At 39.3% G+C, this 18946-nt stretch overlaps 1 protein-coding gene across 2 annotated transcripts in view; it reads left to right on the forward strand.

Annotated features, from left to right (window-relative positions):
* The window catches only part of PLXNA4 (plexin A4), a 602161-nt gene that overhangs the window by 575080 nt on the left and 8135 nt on the right, over nt 1-18946 (forward strand). For both annotated transcript variants that reach the window (XM_083183332.1, XM_083183333.1), the window contains exons 29-31: nt 5434-5603; nt 9765-9977; nt 14398-14548. In XM_083183332.1, the coding sequence (XP_083039458.1) occupies nt 5434-5603; nt 9765-9977; nt 14398-14548 (534 nt within the window). The remainder of the gene's footprint in view (nt 1-5433; nt 5604-9764; nt 9978-14397; nt 14549-18946) is intronic.

An 18946-nucleotide genomic window follows, 5' to 3' on the forward strand; every position in this document is an offset into this window, starting at 1 on the left:
CCAAAACAAAACACTTGCGGATGGTTTTGCATAATCAAAACCTGATGATGAAATAGGAACTGAAACCAAAATGTGACACTTCACACACACCTCTACTTTTACATCTAATAAAATCATTTCTCACAGCCGCTTGGAACTTAACCCATTTCAGCGCCTGATTTTCCCTTAGGGGATATCTGCTGTTTAATAAAAACATGTAAATAGTCGGAACCTACTGAAGCCACTGTTGGCAGTTAGGAGTTGGAGACATCAGCAATTTTTGGGATCTACCGTATCTATTTACTTGCTCAGTACAGTTAATGCGGTGTTCTCCACTGACACCAACCCCCATGGGTGATTTCCATAGCATACGTGTCACATACACTCATATTTAATATGCAGTGTTACTAGCACTTCTCTAACACCAGTAGGTAAACAGCTTTATTCGACTGTTTCTGTTTTGTTTTTTAGAACTAGGCATTCCATTATAATCCGAATGCTACATTTTTCAAATCAACCTCATACACATACTGTACTTCCCTTGGCCCTGCCTGTATTTGCATTTATCTTGTTCTATTACTAAACCCCTTAGTTTGTCTTTTGTTATGCCTTAGTGAGCGGAAACTGGCAGATAAATATAAAGAAGTTGAGTTTTCTTTATAATCACAAAGTAATAACACAAAATAGTGACTGACAGGGACAGACCTTTCATAAAGCACTCAGAAAGCATTCAGACAAGTAAACAATATATTTCTGAAGTAGCTTTGTCTTTCTTTACTGGAATTTCAGCGCGACGAATGATTGCATGACAGCTCTATAACTTTACTCTGTTGACTTCTCATTTCCTAAATGTCAGTAGCAGAACTCCACATCAGTCACGCCCCTAACATTATTTTTCCAGCACAGGATCATGATGAGCTCTGTACTGTAGACACACTGCCGGGGAGGCTGCTATTTCTGTAGAATAAGTAATTATTACAGGTAACATGCTAATACCATGAGCTAGATTAAGTGCGGCACCACACTGTGCATTAGAGTACTACAGTTTATATATATATATATATATATATACACGTGGGTATAGAATGAGGCCACTCGCCAGACTGAGCTTTAAATACAAGTAGAATTTTTTATTTGATTACACTGCCATCACTCTGGTCAACATTTCGACCCGAATCAGGGCCTTTCTCAAGACTTGTTGACAGCCATCAGTTATACATCAAGTGAAAAAATACACCTCATGGTGTACAAGCCCGGCAACACGACCTGTTGCACGTGTCAACGGTGTGTGCCTCTGTGACACGTGCAACAGGTCGTGTTGTCGGGCTTGTACACCATGAGGTGTATTTTTTCACTTGATGTATAACTGATGGCTGTCAATAAGTCTTGAGAAAGGCCCTGATTCGGGTCGAAACGTTGACCAGAGTGATGGCAGCGTAATCAAATAAAATTTGTACTTGTATTTAAAGCTCAGTCTGGCGAGTGGCCTAATTCTATACTCACGTATATACCAAATACCTTTCCCATGAAAGGTCATTCTGAGTGTGCACCCCAGCATTAATGGACTCTATAAGTGAGTGTCGTCCGACCCCCTGGATATATATATATATATATATGTATATATAAAATAAGAAATCACATAGTATCCTAGCTATAACTTAAGGTCCATACAAACTGGGCGACTATACCCAGCGTGTATGGATAGCGATGATAGCTATCATCGATGTGGGGAAAGCCGCTGAGTGCATACACACTGAGCAGCTTTCCCCCTGCCTGGCGCCGATGGAGGGGAAAGGGTGGCTTTGTATAGTGCAGAGCTATGCAAAGCTTTCCTCAAAGCCGCTCATCTGCTCGTAATACCAGCAGATGAACGGCTTTCTCGGTGATGATGCGGGAGCGTGCAGTAGTGCTCACTGCTCATCGCCGGGCCATACACACTGGGCGGCTTTGAGGTCAAAGTCGCCCAGTGTGTATGTGCCTTTAATATCATTTTGTCTAGGTTGAATGAAACTTTTTCATGTATTTAGAAATATTGTCTCTGGTAGTGATATGCTTCCTACATTAATGTCCACATCCTGTCTTTCGAGCTGTAACAACATTGCCATTATTTGCAGCAATAAGGGATAGTAATATTTTTGGCCACACCGCATATAATAATTAATATATGGTCCTTTTGGTTCTTATGAGATTTTCTCACAACAGCTTCCAAGTTTGCATTCCTCACATGCGCCCATACAGGAGAACTCCAGGAACAGTTTTTCCTTTAAATGTGGGTAATCTTCCCCCAGCATCCAGTACTATATGCAGGTTACTCTGCTGTCAAAACCCTGCTTTCTCTTTTATTCGGGCCCTAGACTAGACCATGTCCCCTGGGAGATATTTTTATGAGGGTCTGAGATCATAGTGTCAGGGCTGTTGATAAGACAATTTAGTTTTTTTAGTAAACGTCTAATCCCGATTAATCCGCGTGTCTGACATATCTCCACACATAAGGGAGGGGTGTTTCTACAATTTTTTCCTATTTATATCCATAAATTGGTCTGTATATGTACGTCAATGCCTTTAAATTCTCCAGAGGCTATGACTTAATATTTTCTTGGATTTATCTTAATGATATCATTCTCCTTTTAGTAGCGTACATTTTTATTTGGTACAAAAAAGTTTAAAGCCTAATGATCTGTGAATAAATTAATATAGAGGAACCATACATATTTTTAGTTTCTCATTAGAGATAACCTTCTTTCGATGATGGGCGAGAAGTAATAGGGCTCAATTTTTTTAGACAGCTAAAATATCACCATATCATGTGCGATTTTTGGTAAACTTGCAAATTCGCTTGTTGTTTACCAAAAATTAGCATGTTCTAAAAAAAATCACACCCTATTACATCTCACCCAAGGTCTTATTTCAGTGGTGCTAATGGCAGCACTGTGAAACAGTGGTTATCATTGCTGTCTCACAAGCTGCAGGGGGCCTCCAAGCCTCTAGTTAGGCCACTATGCATCACAATGCTAGGCCCATGGGTTAACGTAAAACCAGGCCCAGCCAGTGTCAGAATTCCATATTATTTCATGTTTTTGTTATATGCTTATAGTCAGTGTCGGTTTTTACCTATGGGCTGCAGGACTGCAGCCTCCCTCAGGTAAAATCTACCACTGCGTAAAGCCAGATGCAGTCTGTGAGACTGCACTGGCTTCACTGTGACTGGCAGTGACTTCCTATTGGAGTCTGACCTGCCAGTCACCCAAGGCAGTCCCATTGGGAGGTGTTCCCTCCCTCTGGGATGCCTCTATGGGCTGCTGCAGAGGCAGCCCATAAAAATGGGTTCTGCGCATGTGCAGTACAGAGGACAATAATGAGCATGGGCCAGACATGGGACTGTGAATATGCTAATATGGACTGCTGCCAAAGCAGCCCATAGAGGCTCTGTGCCAGCGCATGCACAGTACCGAAGAAGCTACTCTGCATACTCTGGTCCTGCATCCGCGATGGGGGTTTGGGACCAGCGGTGGGGAACAGCAGGCATAGGCACTGGCGGCGGGGACCGGCAGCGGAGTGGGGGTAGCATTGCAGCAGCCCCCATCCACCACAGATGTAAGAGCCGCCAATGTTTATAGTTAAAAATAAGAGTGACAAAAACAACTACAGTTTGAAAACCCATATTATCAGTTCAGAAGATAGAAAAAGTGGGGTACTTAATTACCTGTAATTTCCTGCGGGTAATTGTGTCCATGGGGGCTATCCAATTATCTCTGATAGGATGGCAGGAGCCATGAGTTATTTGGGATTCAATTTCACCTGCCTAAGGCGGCCGTGAAACGAACAGGTTTCACGGAGTTTGTGTTTCAAAACAAATGTTTTATCGTGCCTAATTGTATACTCCCAAAGTCTCTTTGCAGTGTCCTGACCTAAGTAATTTTATCCTCCAACTATGAGTAAAACTGCGAACAGAGTACACTTCATTTACTATATATAAAATACATTCCAAAAATATATGCAGAAATACAGTAAATAAAAAATATTTCTGTTATGCATGCTGTTGGTTGAATGGTATGCAAAAGGAATTCACAAAGTGCAGGTGTGTTCTGAACTAGAATATTCATATCCTTAAATCTTGCATATTGCAGGCAGGTGTTGTCAAAATGCTGCTTTAATTAAATTAATTCCATCGCTGTACCCAAAAATTATATTTCATCTTCATAAAACAGTTTGATTACCATTTTTTGTTTGGTACATCATTTTATTTTATTTTTTATTAAGCCATAACGTACATATATATCTCAATTAGCAGTCAAACATTGTACCAGAATAAAGCTCATACGTGATTACAGCTTTTCCTGTTTTTTGATAAAAGTTTTGGGAAACTGCTACGTACAGATGTGTCCTCATACATCTAGCCTAACGTCAGATGCCTGGTGCAGTAAGCTGCCAATCCTGTGCAACTCTACTGGGCCTATAGGAGGTGACTAGGATGCACTAGGAGACTATGATGATTAATTTGATCTGTGACATTTGTAAATATGCACACAAAAAAAAGACGCCCGATGCTAGCAGTCTCACGGGATATCTCATGCTGAGAGGTACTGTTTGGCGCAACTGCTGCAATGATGGGAGAACACATCTATAGCATAAACATACAAAAAGAGCCAGAACAAAACACAACTGTCATTTTTCAAACACATGACAGGTCCAGGAGGAGCTGATTAGCTGGAGCAAGTTTTAATACTTAGTGCATATGATAAAACTCATTCAGAAATCAGCACCATGGCTGTATTTTGGCAGAGCCCCATTTTGTGGAACCTGGTTCAACTTCACCATTTGCACCATATGGTCCATAGTAAATCTGGTAATGGGAAATTTCGGTACATATGGCACATTATGCACAAAAAGCATAATGGGCCAGATATATTAAGACTGGAGAATAGATAAAGTGGAGATAAAGCACCAGCCAATCAACTGTGTGTAAATGACAGTTGATTGGCTGGTGCTTTATCGCATTTCCCTTTATCTCTTTAAGGTGCCCATACACTAGTAAGATTTATCTTCAGATCTGGCTGGTTGGAACAAAAACATGGTTATGGATGAGTGACACGTTGTCAGTTTTCCAGTGAACTGTCATTTGCTCTCATCCATAACCAGGTTTTTGTTCCAACCAGACAGATCTGAAGATAAATCTGCGTGTGTATGGCCACCTTTAGGATTAATACAACTGCCTCACTATCTTATGTGCCAGTATTGGAAATAAGGACACTGGCATCGGGCCAATACGATAGCCCCTGGCAAACCTATATGCAGCGGTAATGTACAGTTGCTAATGGGATATCCCCTTTTATCTCCATTGAGATTATTTAATGCCAAGGCTTAGTATTGTATATCACCATAACTAAAAAGGGGTGAATGATTAGTTCACGTCGTTGATAATGTTTTTATGGTGTCTTTCTCTTTTTGTTGCAGGGAACATTACAGAAGTTTGTAGATGATTTGTTTGAGACCATATTTAGCACGGCACATCGAGGCAGCGCTCTTCCTCTTGCCATCAAGTATATGTTTGACTTCCTGGATGAGCAAGCAGACAAGCATAATATTCATGATCCCCATGTTCGACACACATGGAAGAGCAATTGGTAAGTGGGGTAGACTGTATGTTTTTTTACTATCAATAACATTTTACTAAATAAGCCATTCATGTTACATTCCTTGTTAGGTTTAAGGTTTTTTATTATTATTACATTTTATTTATAATGCGCCATAAGTAGTTTGTATCGCTGTACATGTGGCACACATTAGGGCAATACAGGGTTCTGAAAACTTAACATCACAATGGGGCAGATGTATTAAGCTTTAACAAAGAGATAAATCCAAGCATGATAAGGAGAGATAAATGTCCAGGCAATCACCTGCTAACTGCCATGTTACAGCCTGTGTTTGAAAAAAGTCAGTAAGGAGCTGATTGGCTGGACGTTTATCTCTCCTTATCCTCCTTGCATTTATCTCTTGTTAATGCTTAATACATCTGCCCCAATAACTGAAAAACAAAAACAAAGCACAGGTAACAATTAGCAGCACCATTCTCAATACACAATATAGCTCAGTTGTAGGGAAGCAAAGGAGCTGTGTGCGTACTACCAGGGGCAGTTTGTAGTTGGAACAGATGAACGATTGCAAGTGAGAAGAGCTGCGGTTATCGACATTGACAGGGTTACACTAGGGAATCCCTGGCAAGTACCAGAGCCACATTTGCACACAATATATGAGCCATGGGGTACATACCAGCATTATACACATGTGCAGCAGTATACACTGCTGGAGACTCGCTGATTTTTTTTATAAGAGTTGTCCAGGAAAGGTAGCCAGGTGAGGCACTGCCTCACCTGCCATAGACTTTTTACTACAGAGTTTTTACTATAAAAATGATTAGAATAATAAAAATAAGATTTTTTTGTATGTTCTTTGTATTTTTGACATAATTTATAAACTTAAAACTACATTAGTACGAAAGAAAAGTCTCTGCCTCACCCCACGCACACAGTTACCCAGTGAAAAGGTCAACAATAACATTCATAATGTCAAAAGTTGTATTGTTGACAATGTTAAAACTTTGACAGGCAACATGGTGACCCTCTCGGAATGTTGACATCAGGGTTAGGCTGCTGTTGGAAGAGTTAGAGTCATGGTTACTGTGTATGGGATATAATCGGACAGAATGCACCAGCGTTTTAGTTGCAACTCCACCATTACCTTTCACAAGCACTCAGAGAGTGTCAATCACTTTGCAAGTAATTCCTCATACTTGCTTACAGTTATAAATTCTCCTCTGAGAAATGCCCGGGAAGGAGAAGCAGGTGGGCAGTGGTGTGGGCAGGCTGATTGCATAATAAGACCACACCCCCTCACTTGAAAATTGGCACGATTAGATATTATTTGCATGGGGGAGTGGCTAAAACAACGCAATTATACTGTAATACAACTGCTTAGTTAGGCTCCGCTCCTTCTGTTAGGATGGATATAAAGTTTATACTTTATATATTCATTTCCCTATTCTGCCCTAGTAAATGCGGGAGGGGTGACCACTCTTTTGGGCCTGGGGGGGGGGGGGTAGTACACAAATATCAGGTGTCTCCCATAGGATCCATGGGAGAGTAGGCTAGTATACGCTGGGTCTGCCGCTTCAAAATCAATACAGCCAGGGTCAGATTAACAAAGGGGCAGATGGATCCACAGCTCCAGGCCTCCATATAAAAACTGGCCTATCATCATGAGAGAGTGATCACCAGACTGACACCAGCTGACCACATGGCTGGTTGGCCATAAATCATAAGTATTAAAATTGAATTCTTATTTTACACATTTCTGCACTTGTTGTACTTTTATATATTTAAGGAGACACTGGGGCTTATAGTGTATGGGTTCTACATGCCTGCCTCACCTCCTCTTGTACTTCTCATAATAGGTCCTTGAACATTTTCAGCTCCAGGCCCGTTAGGCCCTTAATTGCACATGTGCAGTGCGATTTATACAAATGCATAGTAGCCAAAAATTGCTATGTTGCATACAAATGACATCCTTCCCTGAATAACGCCCACTGTTCCCTCTCACTACAAATATGTATCTACACTCCATGGCCAGGGTGCATGCAGCATCTCTGGGTAGTCTCCAACCTGCTCAATTCCACAAATTACAATCTACCCTGAAAAGTGACACCAATGAAAACATGAAATTGAAATCCAGATGTTACAGTGAAATTTGGGCTCTAATTTTCTGTGCCTTGGCTGTAAGCAGATAATCTATAAATTATACAGCAGCTTTCATGCATTTTCTACATGCATAATGTACTTATAATGCTACTATTATACAGGAATCCATTTCTTAAGTTTTAAATCAACTTGGAGGCGGAGCTGTGAATTGGAAAGATCTGCATCTCACATGGCCAATCATCACCATTCGTTAGTGATTGAGGATGACAATGTATTTTCTCCTGTGATCAACGGCTTACTGAGATCTGTATTGCAGGCTCATTGATGAGGAGGTCTATAAGAAGCGAGTCAAAGTTAATTTAATCTGATTGCCTGGAGATAATTTCTTCATTTCCTCTCTCCCCTCCCTCCACCCCTTCAAATAAACCTCCTGCTCATTTAGCCTGAGTGGCTGCAATCAGTTTGAGATTAAAAGCGCAGATAATGTTAATAATATGCTAATGCTTCATTAGTCAGACACTTATTGGTGCCCAGGCTGTGTGTACTGTACATGTCACTGTTGTGTACTGATCGAGCTCAGTGTCACCAGTGACAGGAAGAATCCCGCAGTCCTATTGTTCTGCTTGATGTCTGTAGAGGTTAGAAAGGCCTTGTTTAATAGCTGCAAGTTGGACATAAGGATATAGATATAGAGGTTAACCTATGAATGCAGGTTAGAGGGAATTAACATAATGCTTGCAATTAATTAAGCATTATATAATTCCACTCTGACCTGTATTCATGGGAGTTTTTTTTATTATAATATTGTTGTTGTTGTTGTTAAACAATGTACTTCTTTATCTTACTAATAATCCTAGGGTATAGAACTGCTGCACTACTAAACACTAACACACAAAACACTGGCTAGTAGTAAATAATGAACACAAAAAAAATAAATAAAACAGCTTTATTTGAACCTATCATTCTAGTTTAACATTAAAATTAATTTTCAGATTCTGATGTTTTAGCCCAATATGATTTCAAATGTCTGTATCCAAATGTATGTTATTTCTTTATGTTATTTTAATGTGCTCAGGGCCGGAACGAGGTGGGGGTGATGCGGCTGCCGCTACGTCGCTCCATGGGGGGGGGATATGTTAATGCAGTCCAAGGGGGAATGGTGCTGGGTGCCGGGTGAGGTGATGCGGCGTATTGCTCCACGGGGGGGGGGGGCACCAGTGCTCACCTCCATCCAGGCCCGGTGCACACCCGCTCCACCATGTGGGGGGGGCGTGATGGGGCCGCCACTGCATCACTCCATGGGGGGATGGTGCCGGGGGAAGCAGCGCGTGCCCCACCGCATCATTCGGGGCGCTCGCCCTCGGGGGGTCGTTGGGTGAGGGGGGAGAGTTGGCGCTCACCTCCATCCAGTGGGTCCTCCTGCTCCTATCTTCCGCCCTCCAGTGGCTGGCCCTAGGCAAATGCCTAAAGCTGCCTAGTGGTGGCACCGGCCCTGAATGTGCTACAAGTCAGGTTACACATAACGCTTGAGCTCTGTGTGACTCGGTAGTGCCAGGGATCTTTTTGTGTGTCTTTTTGTGTTTTTTTTCTCCATTAAAAGGTGTCTTATTTATTTACAAAACAATGCAAATAGGACGCACAATGCTACGCTTCATGCACATACTTTATAATAGAGAAAGACACATGGAAAGACTCTTGTCAATACCAATGTCAAGCCACAGCAGGGCATAACAAGAAAAGCTGTTTAACGCACACGGAGGTTAGATGTAAGTGGACACATCTGTATGTTACTGCCAAAACGAAATAATGTGTGTACGTGTAAGTTTTATATGAGGTTCACAATTGCAACTAGCCTCTCTTTAGTTCCTCCACGTCAGAATATGCAAATTCTGTAACTGCACACACTGCATTATCTTAGCCAACTAATCCAAGAACTTCCCAGTACAACCCGCAAACTTGTATAACATAGTCCTAAAAGCACTGCACTTATGTATGTGACCTCTGAATCAGAACATTCTTGCTCAAATAATTTTACGATTGTAATTAAATAAAGATTTGTCAAATATTGATATTGTTTGTTTTTCTTGCTAGCTTGCCGTTGAGATTCTGGGTGAATGTCATCAAGAACCCTCAGTTTGTCTTTGATATCCACAAGAACAGCATTACTGATGCTTGTCTTTCTGTGGTTGCTCAGACGTTTATGGACTCATGCTCAACTTCTGAGCACCGTTTAGGCAAGGATTCACCTTCCAACAAACTTCTCTATGCCAAGGACATCCCAAGTTATAAAAACTGGGTAGAAAGGTGAGTTTGTAAGAAAGACTTCAATTGTAATTGTAATTGTACATGTATCTGATAACTGGATATGGGAATACATGTGTTTTAGAAATAACTTTCAAATGCAGTTGTAAACTGTACATGCACATGTATGACTAATGTACATGTACATGTATGACTAATACAATAATCATTGTGTACACTTGCAGGGGTGTAGGGACAGGAATGCTATAAGCCAACTTCGATGCCTAGCAAAATCTGGTACTGTTGATGAACAATAAGTACATGCTCAAAAATGAATGTTACTCTTGGTGAAAGTGGATAGTTTATTATTTATTACATGTTATTTATATAGTGCACACATACTCCACAGCGCTTTACAGTGAATTTGTGAATATTCACATCAGTCCCTGCCCCAGTGGAGCTTACAATCTATATTCCCTACCACATGTACATGTACACACTTTCATTCTAGAGTTAATTTTGTTGGGAGCCAATTAACCTACCAGTATATTTTTAGATTGTGGGAGGAAACCGGAGTACGTGGCAGAAACCCACTCAAGCAAGGGGAGAATATACAAACTGCGCACAGTTAGGGCCGCAGATGTTGGGAAACTAAATATACAATATTCCTTGTCACTTTCTCAGTCTGACTCACACTCATGCAGCCTGTAAAATGGCATCTAGATGCTGATTGGTCAGTACTTTGTCTCTTTCTGCTTTAACTCTCTCCAGGGGTTGATATATTCCATCCACACACACTAGTTGATGGTGCAAGTTGCCCGGCAACAAGCTCATCAAATGAATCTGCAAATGTGGAAGAGATTAAATATAGAAAGTGGTAGAGAGTCATTCCTTCTTTTACATTGCCATGCATAAGGACTTATTGTAAGCATGCTCATTATGTACATACTGTATGTCGCAAACTGCTGGTCTGATAAAAGGTGTGAAATCACATGCTAACCCATCTGCTATTTCTAAGCGTCTAATATGCAGACAGCGTTTGGTGCACTGTTAAACATATTGTGTTGGCACATACATGCGATTGCAATGCCATTTTGCTACAGTATACAGTATGTAGTATAATGTCAATTATTCTCTACATTCCATTTGAAAGATTCCTGATTACCAAAAATGCAAACTTTCAACACAGCTCCATGTAATAGATCTGTCTCTTTATTGAATGCACAAATCACAGTTGGCGTTTATTACAATTTTACATTAAAAATAGGAAATAGTGATTTTTTTTTCTTACTGCTGTTTTCCCACCTGTACAAGCTATCACAGAATCAAAGCATAGGCTGCTAATTCCAGCATGGGCTTGATGTGTATTCTTGAATACAAATGAACTTTCAAACTTGTGATTGCCAGTCTAGTGCTTGTGAACTGCACTGGAATTCAATATTTTACCTTCCAGAACAGCAAGCTAAATGCAGCTGTCAACAAGGCTTATAGAAATAATACATGGGAGTATTCTTGTGAAAGGAGCACCAGTGAATAACACAATGGAAACTGTAAACAATAAAATGAAGGTTCTTTTTTTTTAATCCGAAAAAGATTTTATGGCAAAGCTAACATAATTATTTCAACTGCATTTATCACAGCGTTCACCTAATCAATATTTTGTTGAACATTTAAGCTGTGCTTACATTCTATGTATGCCGGGTAAAGTCACTGATGTTATTAAACACACCCATTGAGCATAGACTCTTGTACACTGACATTTGACTTGCTGCTACTGCTCTGTTCTATTTATATGGAAACTATGGAGGTAATTCAGGGCTGCTCGCTAGGCTGCGTATATTCAGAGCCTATTGAGCAGGTGAACGCTCGCCCCCTGCTGCCCGAATCCCCTCACTACGCTGTGAGTGGATCTGTATACTTACACATCCGCTCGCAAACGCCCACACAGCAGGGAAATCCTTCGATGGTTACATACCATCAAATTATTTTTCCTCTATTCGCAGCCAAAAAGTAGCCCAGGACTTATTTTCGGCTGCACGGTGATCTGCAAATTGGGGGCGGGCAGTGATATCATATGATGTCAGCCGCCCGCACTGAGCATACCGTGGGGCCCACCCAGTGTTTCTATTGGTGCGCATACTGTTTTTGTGGGCACGCCCATGTTCACCCTGGGACGCCCCTGCCTGTCAATCAGGCAGCGAGCGACATGGCAATTGAAAATTTCACCAAAGGCGCTTGGTGCGGGGGTTTGCACATGCGCATTAGCACCTTTATGCATGTGAAGACCCCCACCATCGACAGAGGGACCAAATTCGCTGCTAAGCGAGCAGGTCTGAATTCAGTCCCTTTGTACACACTGTAGTGCTCACTCTAGCATTCTGCACACGTCACAACCCATGCAGTTTCTTTTATCTGCCTGAGGTGTTGCTCTCTGCTGTGGTGCTTTTTGAACAACCTGGTCTGTATCTCAGTACTGAAATACAGACCAGAGTGTGTTAGACACACCAGAGCGACACCTCACACAGGAAAGAGAAACTATAGAATTCTAGTGGGGGGCTCGAATGAACGCTATAAACTGTATAAAAATGGTCTATGATGCTCATTCAGTAATAATATTGACATTATTGTGTTCTGTATTATTATATAAACTAAGGGTTCCTGCTGATAAACATTTCCATACTGCATATATACTGTATTGTGTAGACGATACATTCAATGGGTTGAGATATAGATATTCCATTAATTCCCCCATCCTGATTAAGAGCTATTCTTAGACCTTATCTAGAATATGTTTACATACTGTAATTAAAAATGTATTTGTCAGTAATAAGATAGACTACTTCCTTCCGTTGTATAGCAGGCACATATTCAGTTGTTATACTGTACCTTCTGATATGTCTATTTACACAGCATGTGCCACTGTGATGTTTATAGGATGCCTGTCAACGCTTCTAGTATCTCAGTCTTTTACTCACGTTTATAAATTCATGTACCATGTTACATCCTCTACCACTTTGGTGCCCAGAATGTCAAAATGAAAAAATTAAATATGTAAATGATTGAGTCTAATTAACTAGTTGACAGCAAAGCACAGATGCGAATGGCAATGACTGATTGCCTTCCTCATGTTACGTCCGCTCAAACAGGAAATACACGAGGGATGAAGGACATAGCGAAGACAACATTCCTCAATGAGTCAAAAGATGTAAAAATCTTAAGGGAATGTAATACAATGAAGATCGAATATTCATAGTTAAGAGTCAGATTCCATTCATCCACTAATAACATTTGCTAAATGAATAATTAGTGCAGTGGCTTGAGAATAGTGATTGAAATAATGATCTAACATGTCCTATGTGTTTAGTTGGCTAGACAATCATGAGAAACATCACTGAATTCTTCCATCCGTGGTGCTATTTTAAGAAAGGTGTTCCAGAACCTGATACCGGGCATCCTCCAAAAGATAGATAGATTATCTGATGGTGCATTATGTACCACCATTTGGTATTTTAGCAATGAGTTATGGATAATATAAAGGGGCACTTTTCTAGTCAACATGCAAGTTTTTTTTTTTTTATACACTATATTGCCTCAGCTGTCCCTTAGTTACCTAAAGGTCCAGAGACATGAGAACAAAAATCCATCTATCATCAGCAAGATCGTGAAGATGTTTCCTATCTTTTTTCTTGTTCCCTAGCAATATCTGTGAGGAACCCTTTATAAGTTCAGGCAGGAGTAATGTTCACACATGGCCGGTAACTCAGGTTCATTGATGTTCAAGCAATGTCACCAGCATTGGAAATGTATCATATGTTGATGTAATACATGTAGTTCTACAATTCCTGTTGAGCTACATACAGTAAGTAGGAATATAAGAAGTTTTATTTGATATAATATGTGGTCAGTATAGTACGGTCTAATCCCAGAGGTCCTGACTGTTAGAAGCTACAACTACTAACAATGTATAAAATAAGTCCTATTGGTATTGCTATATTAATCTTTATCACCTAGGAATGTAATAACATATAATCAGGTTCTTATGAATTAGAATGTTACCAATTTATATTGCTAGAACATCAATTTTATGCAACGGTTCTTCTATTAATATGAAATCAAATAATTAGTGTTGGCAAAAAATCTAATATATACAAAATGTCTAATCATTTAAAAATGTTAATTGCTTCAAATATATTTTAAATAAATACATTAGTTTATAAATACATACTGTAAATAGACACTGAACTAATCTATTCCAGTCTACTTGCGCTACCAGGTTCTTATGTGTACTCTACACTTTCTGTGTAATCTCAGCTCAGTACATATACAGTAGAATGCAAATGAATAACTCTGTGCATGTTAGGAGCAGTTACATTATAGTAACTATTGTAGTCTGGGTTTCAGTTTCCCATGTTATAATTCCTCTGTTTGAACCTTATCTCTTTTGTTGATTATAAATGTTTGTTGTGTGTTGTTTAATTTTAAGGTACTATTCTGACATTGCCAAAATGCCAGCTATAAGTGACCAAGACATGAACGCTTATCTGGCAGAGCAATCTCGTATGCACATGAATGAGTTTAACACCATGAGTTCGCTCTCAGAGATCTACTCCTACGTCGGGAAGTACAGTGAAGAGGTAAGATAAAAACCACTATATTGTATCTTAATCCATGCATTGTTACATCCAACTGTAAATCTATGGTGTTATTCAAACAAGGAGCATTATATACCAAAATTGGTGGTGATGGATGGTATTTGGAAAAAGAGAATAACTATGAAATGTAAGATGTGTTGCAACAGTATATCATTAAGGTTCCCATTTATGCTTCATTTTTATTGTAATATATATAGTCAATACATACATTTTTTTGCGGGGGTATTTTTATATGAATTTATTTTCCTACAACTCAGTTTATTTACAAATATCCTGCACTATTTAAATCAGAAGGTAGGCTAATGTGTTTTGAGCAGACCCCTAGTTCAAAAGTTAGATAATTGTTTTCAGGATCGGATGGGCTATAGGCCCCACAGTGAAAATACAGAGTGTGATAAAGTACCACAAGACATTTTTAGTTTGCTGACATGTGGCCCCACATGACAGACATCCCACTACACTGTATTGTCCCCATTCATTCTGTTATTCCATTTCTGCAGTACAGAAACTCCGCCATCCAGAGATGCTGTTATAGCCACATGTCATGTTACACCTCTGGTGCTGCCCATGTCAGGCAACATTTTCCAGGGCCACTATTAGTTCACAATCCACCACTGATTGTTATCATGTTATAATGCATTAACTGGAAATGATTCAAATAATTCATGCCTTGAAGGTATTTTGAGCGGTTTAACATGTTTTATTGATCACCATAAGTAAATCCTGTAATATAGTCAAGTATTTACTGTAGAGTTCTACAGTTATATAAACGGGAAACGGTTAAGGAAGGAAAATATTGGCCCACTAAAAAATAAGCAGGGTACCCTTGTAATAGAAGGAAAAGAGAAAGCGGAATTATTCAATGAATTTTTTGCTTCGGTATTTACAAAGGAAGAATCTTCAGAAGATTTCCCACAGATTAAATGCTCGGCTCTTGATTGCTCCCAAACTGTATGTTTGACTGAGGAAATGGTCAAAAATAGATTACAGAACCTAACTAGTAACAAAGCTCCTGGCCCGGACAAAATACATCCTGGGATAGTAAAAGAATTGAGTTCTGTCATAGCACTACCGTTATATCTGATATTCAAGGAATCAATAAACTCGGGGACGGTACCAAGGGACTGGCACATAGCTAATGTAGTACCCACATGGAAGAAAGGTAGCAAAACTAACCCTCGAGGAAAATAAATTCCATGCTGAATTAAGAATTGGATTCTACACCATTAGAGCAGTAAATTCTGGAACTTATTGCCGGTGGGGGTGGTTATAACAACTACTGTTAATGAATTTAAATCAAACCTGGATGCTTTTTTGGACACTAAGGGAATCCTATAGATATGACTTACTCAAGTCAGTAGTTACAAGTTAGATAGGATGAACTTGATGGACTAATGTATTTTTTTCAGCCTTAATTACTATGTTACATGTTACTGTGTTACTGTATTTTAGAATAGAGATGTTTATACTGTACATTTGGTCACAAAATAACCCATCCGAGTAGTTGGAATACTATTTTACAGTTCAAACATGGTTTTGATTTAGATTAGTCAATATATAGTACTTAATCATTTCATACCTGTTTCCAATGACCAGTGCTCACACTTAATAAAGTAAAATAAGTATATGTGATATGTAAAATAACACCTGAAATGAGAAAATTGGATAATATAAAATATAGTTTTGCACACTGAATGCTTATTACGTGTGATCAGTAAAACATACTGTATAAAACAGAATAGTTATCAGAATTCATGTGTGCCTTCTTACTAAACAGTTGTAGAGGGTTTATTAGTTTTCTATTTTTACCTTCTTTTTATTGATCCATAAAACAGTCCTCGGCATGCAATGGGTTTTATTATTTACAAGTAAAGAGGAAAAAGAATGTTCTTATTTATGTCAAGGTCTGTGACTATTTAGTAGGCATAACTAATGATCATTTGAGGAGTCATTCTGCACCTTAAACGTCAGTCTCATCTACTCGCACCGCTGATCTGGGAATCTTAAAGCCGAGATCAATGCACAGGGCATCTGTTATTGGTTAACATTGTATCAGCACTTGGGAAAGGAGACAAACTTATGAAGCGATGCCAGCTCTGTGATGAGCATAGCATCAGAGACTGACATGGAACATCTGGGGAGCCATCGCCATATCAACAAAGAAATTAAGAAAACATATGGACCCTGTACAAAAATATGCTTGGATACATACTGCTGAAGTGACACAGGCAGATAATAGTACATATTGTATGCTTTATGATAATGATCCTCTGGATACTAAGTCATTCGTATGCTGGGATAATTTCTTATGCAGCCAGCAAAGTCAAATCTAACTTGAGAGTTCTAATCCCTGAGCGTTAATGGCTTTCCCTGCTTGATGGCAGGATACATCTCATTGCACAACACATCTCATTGCTCAGCCCATCTCCAATCTAGCAGGAAATTCTTCATTCTAATTAAAAACTTACTTAATTATTGGCTGAGGGAAATTAATTGGCTGCTGATATCTGTTTGCCAGCTCAACAGCTGACAATAGCAGAGCAAACTGCATAGCATCACTTTGCACATATGCACCCTCCGTGCATCCAAGTTACTGCCTGATATTGGATTAGGTACAATAACACTGTAGCACAATCAATCCAGTTGAAATGAATGCACTGTAACTATCATTGAGTGATAGCTGTTATTCCATCTACCTGTTATGCACAACATAGGATTCCACCTTGTCCTTTTGCATGATACAGATAGCGCAGTGATAATGTAGAATGTATAAGATAATATACATCCATTTTGCAAATATAGCTTTTATGGAAATATATTACAATAACATTTAAAGTTCAGTTTCCAAGCAGTTTCTGGCAAGATCAAGACATTATGGTACAAAATAAAATTCAGTAATAGCCCACATGGTATATCCCATAACGCACAGCTACCCATCTGGTAGAAATGACTTTTAGCTACTGCTTAATCCCAGACTGCGGAGATAGACTCCTGTACTTTTGACATCTTTACTTGATAAACACCAATCCCAATAAAAAATAGGGTTCCCAGTGCAAATAGATTATATGAGCATAGATATCATATTTTAAGACAATTAAGAAAGAAAAGTCTTTCTGTTGTCATGTATTGACAGCTCATTTAAGTATATTTACCTACCTCTCCCACTGCCCACTTAACTCCACAAAGACCCTGGATTCCCCTGCCCCATCAGTAAACCGAACTGTGCATTTATAAGTCTGGGACTGGGGTGGGTTGCGGGAGAGGAGTGAGCAAAGCCAAAGAAAATGTCTGCAAGGGTAGAGGCAGTCCCTCACATCGTCCTCCATACTGTTCTCATCCTCAGCCTCAAAAGGAAGGTGTACATTTACAAAGGGGAGTTCTATTGAAGATTAGATGTTCTAGAATGTGCTAAATTAATGAGAAGTAGAATATACGTGCATGGTGCATTCTACTATTCTCCATAATCTCCCTGAAACTACAGTAGTTTTCAAAATCAGGCAAGTAAGCATTTAAGAAGCCCCAGTGTGCTCAACGAAACACTGTGACTCTCAGGGGTCTGCTAAGTAAACATCAAGGTTCTTGGCCCTCTCTACACTTGGGAGGAGCCTCCACATACTGGAAATGTGCCTTATATTTGTGCTGAGCAGCCATTTTGAAGTTGTAAATTAACTTGTGTCTAGTTTTGTTTTATTGTATTTATTTATTGGGTAGAACTTAGGAAATATTTATAAAAGATTGTACATGTGTTAGTTGACATCTCCATACTACAGTAGCAATAAGCATTATGCTATCTTAGCTTGTAAAAAATCCAATTGAAGTTTACGGTACACTTTCAATAACATGGTGTTTTATTTTTTACATTTCATACACTTTAACTGTTATCATGACTACATAATTGGAACCACAATCCTAATATCAGAGGCTGATTGGAAAAGCGTTGTAAATAAAAAAATATATATGTTCAAATTCAGCAATGAAATCTGCACATGTTAGGAAATGTCAAAATGTTGTTATAATGAATATTTTGTGAATCTTAAATACTGTAATTAAAAAAGCATTGAAAACACTAAAAAGATAATTATTTATTTTTACTAGTGGTTTGATGTAGCACTCGATAAACATGTAAATAATACCCGACTAGAAAGTTGTTCTTATAATTCTCTTATGTTTCTTTGGTGTTTTAAACAATAGCATTTATAGGCACTGACAAAGATTCCTTACTATTTTATTTCCCACTGCAAATCGGATTGCAGGACATCTTGTTCAGAAGCTTCTATCTGGGTGTTGATGAATTAATCTCATTACCACTAGGTCACTGCATTGCTTTTCTATCTCTTTGTGAGACACTTGTACTCCCTTTGAATCCAGTACTGTCTAGTG

The sequence above is a fragment of the Crinia signifera genome, chromosome 4 (assembly GCF_055691185.1).
Source record: "Crinia signifera chromosome 4, ASM5569118v1, whole genome shotgun sequence".
NCBI lineage: Eukaryota > Metazoa > Chordata > Amphibia > Anura > Myobatrachidae > Crinia > Crinia signifera.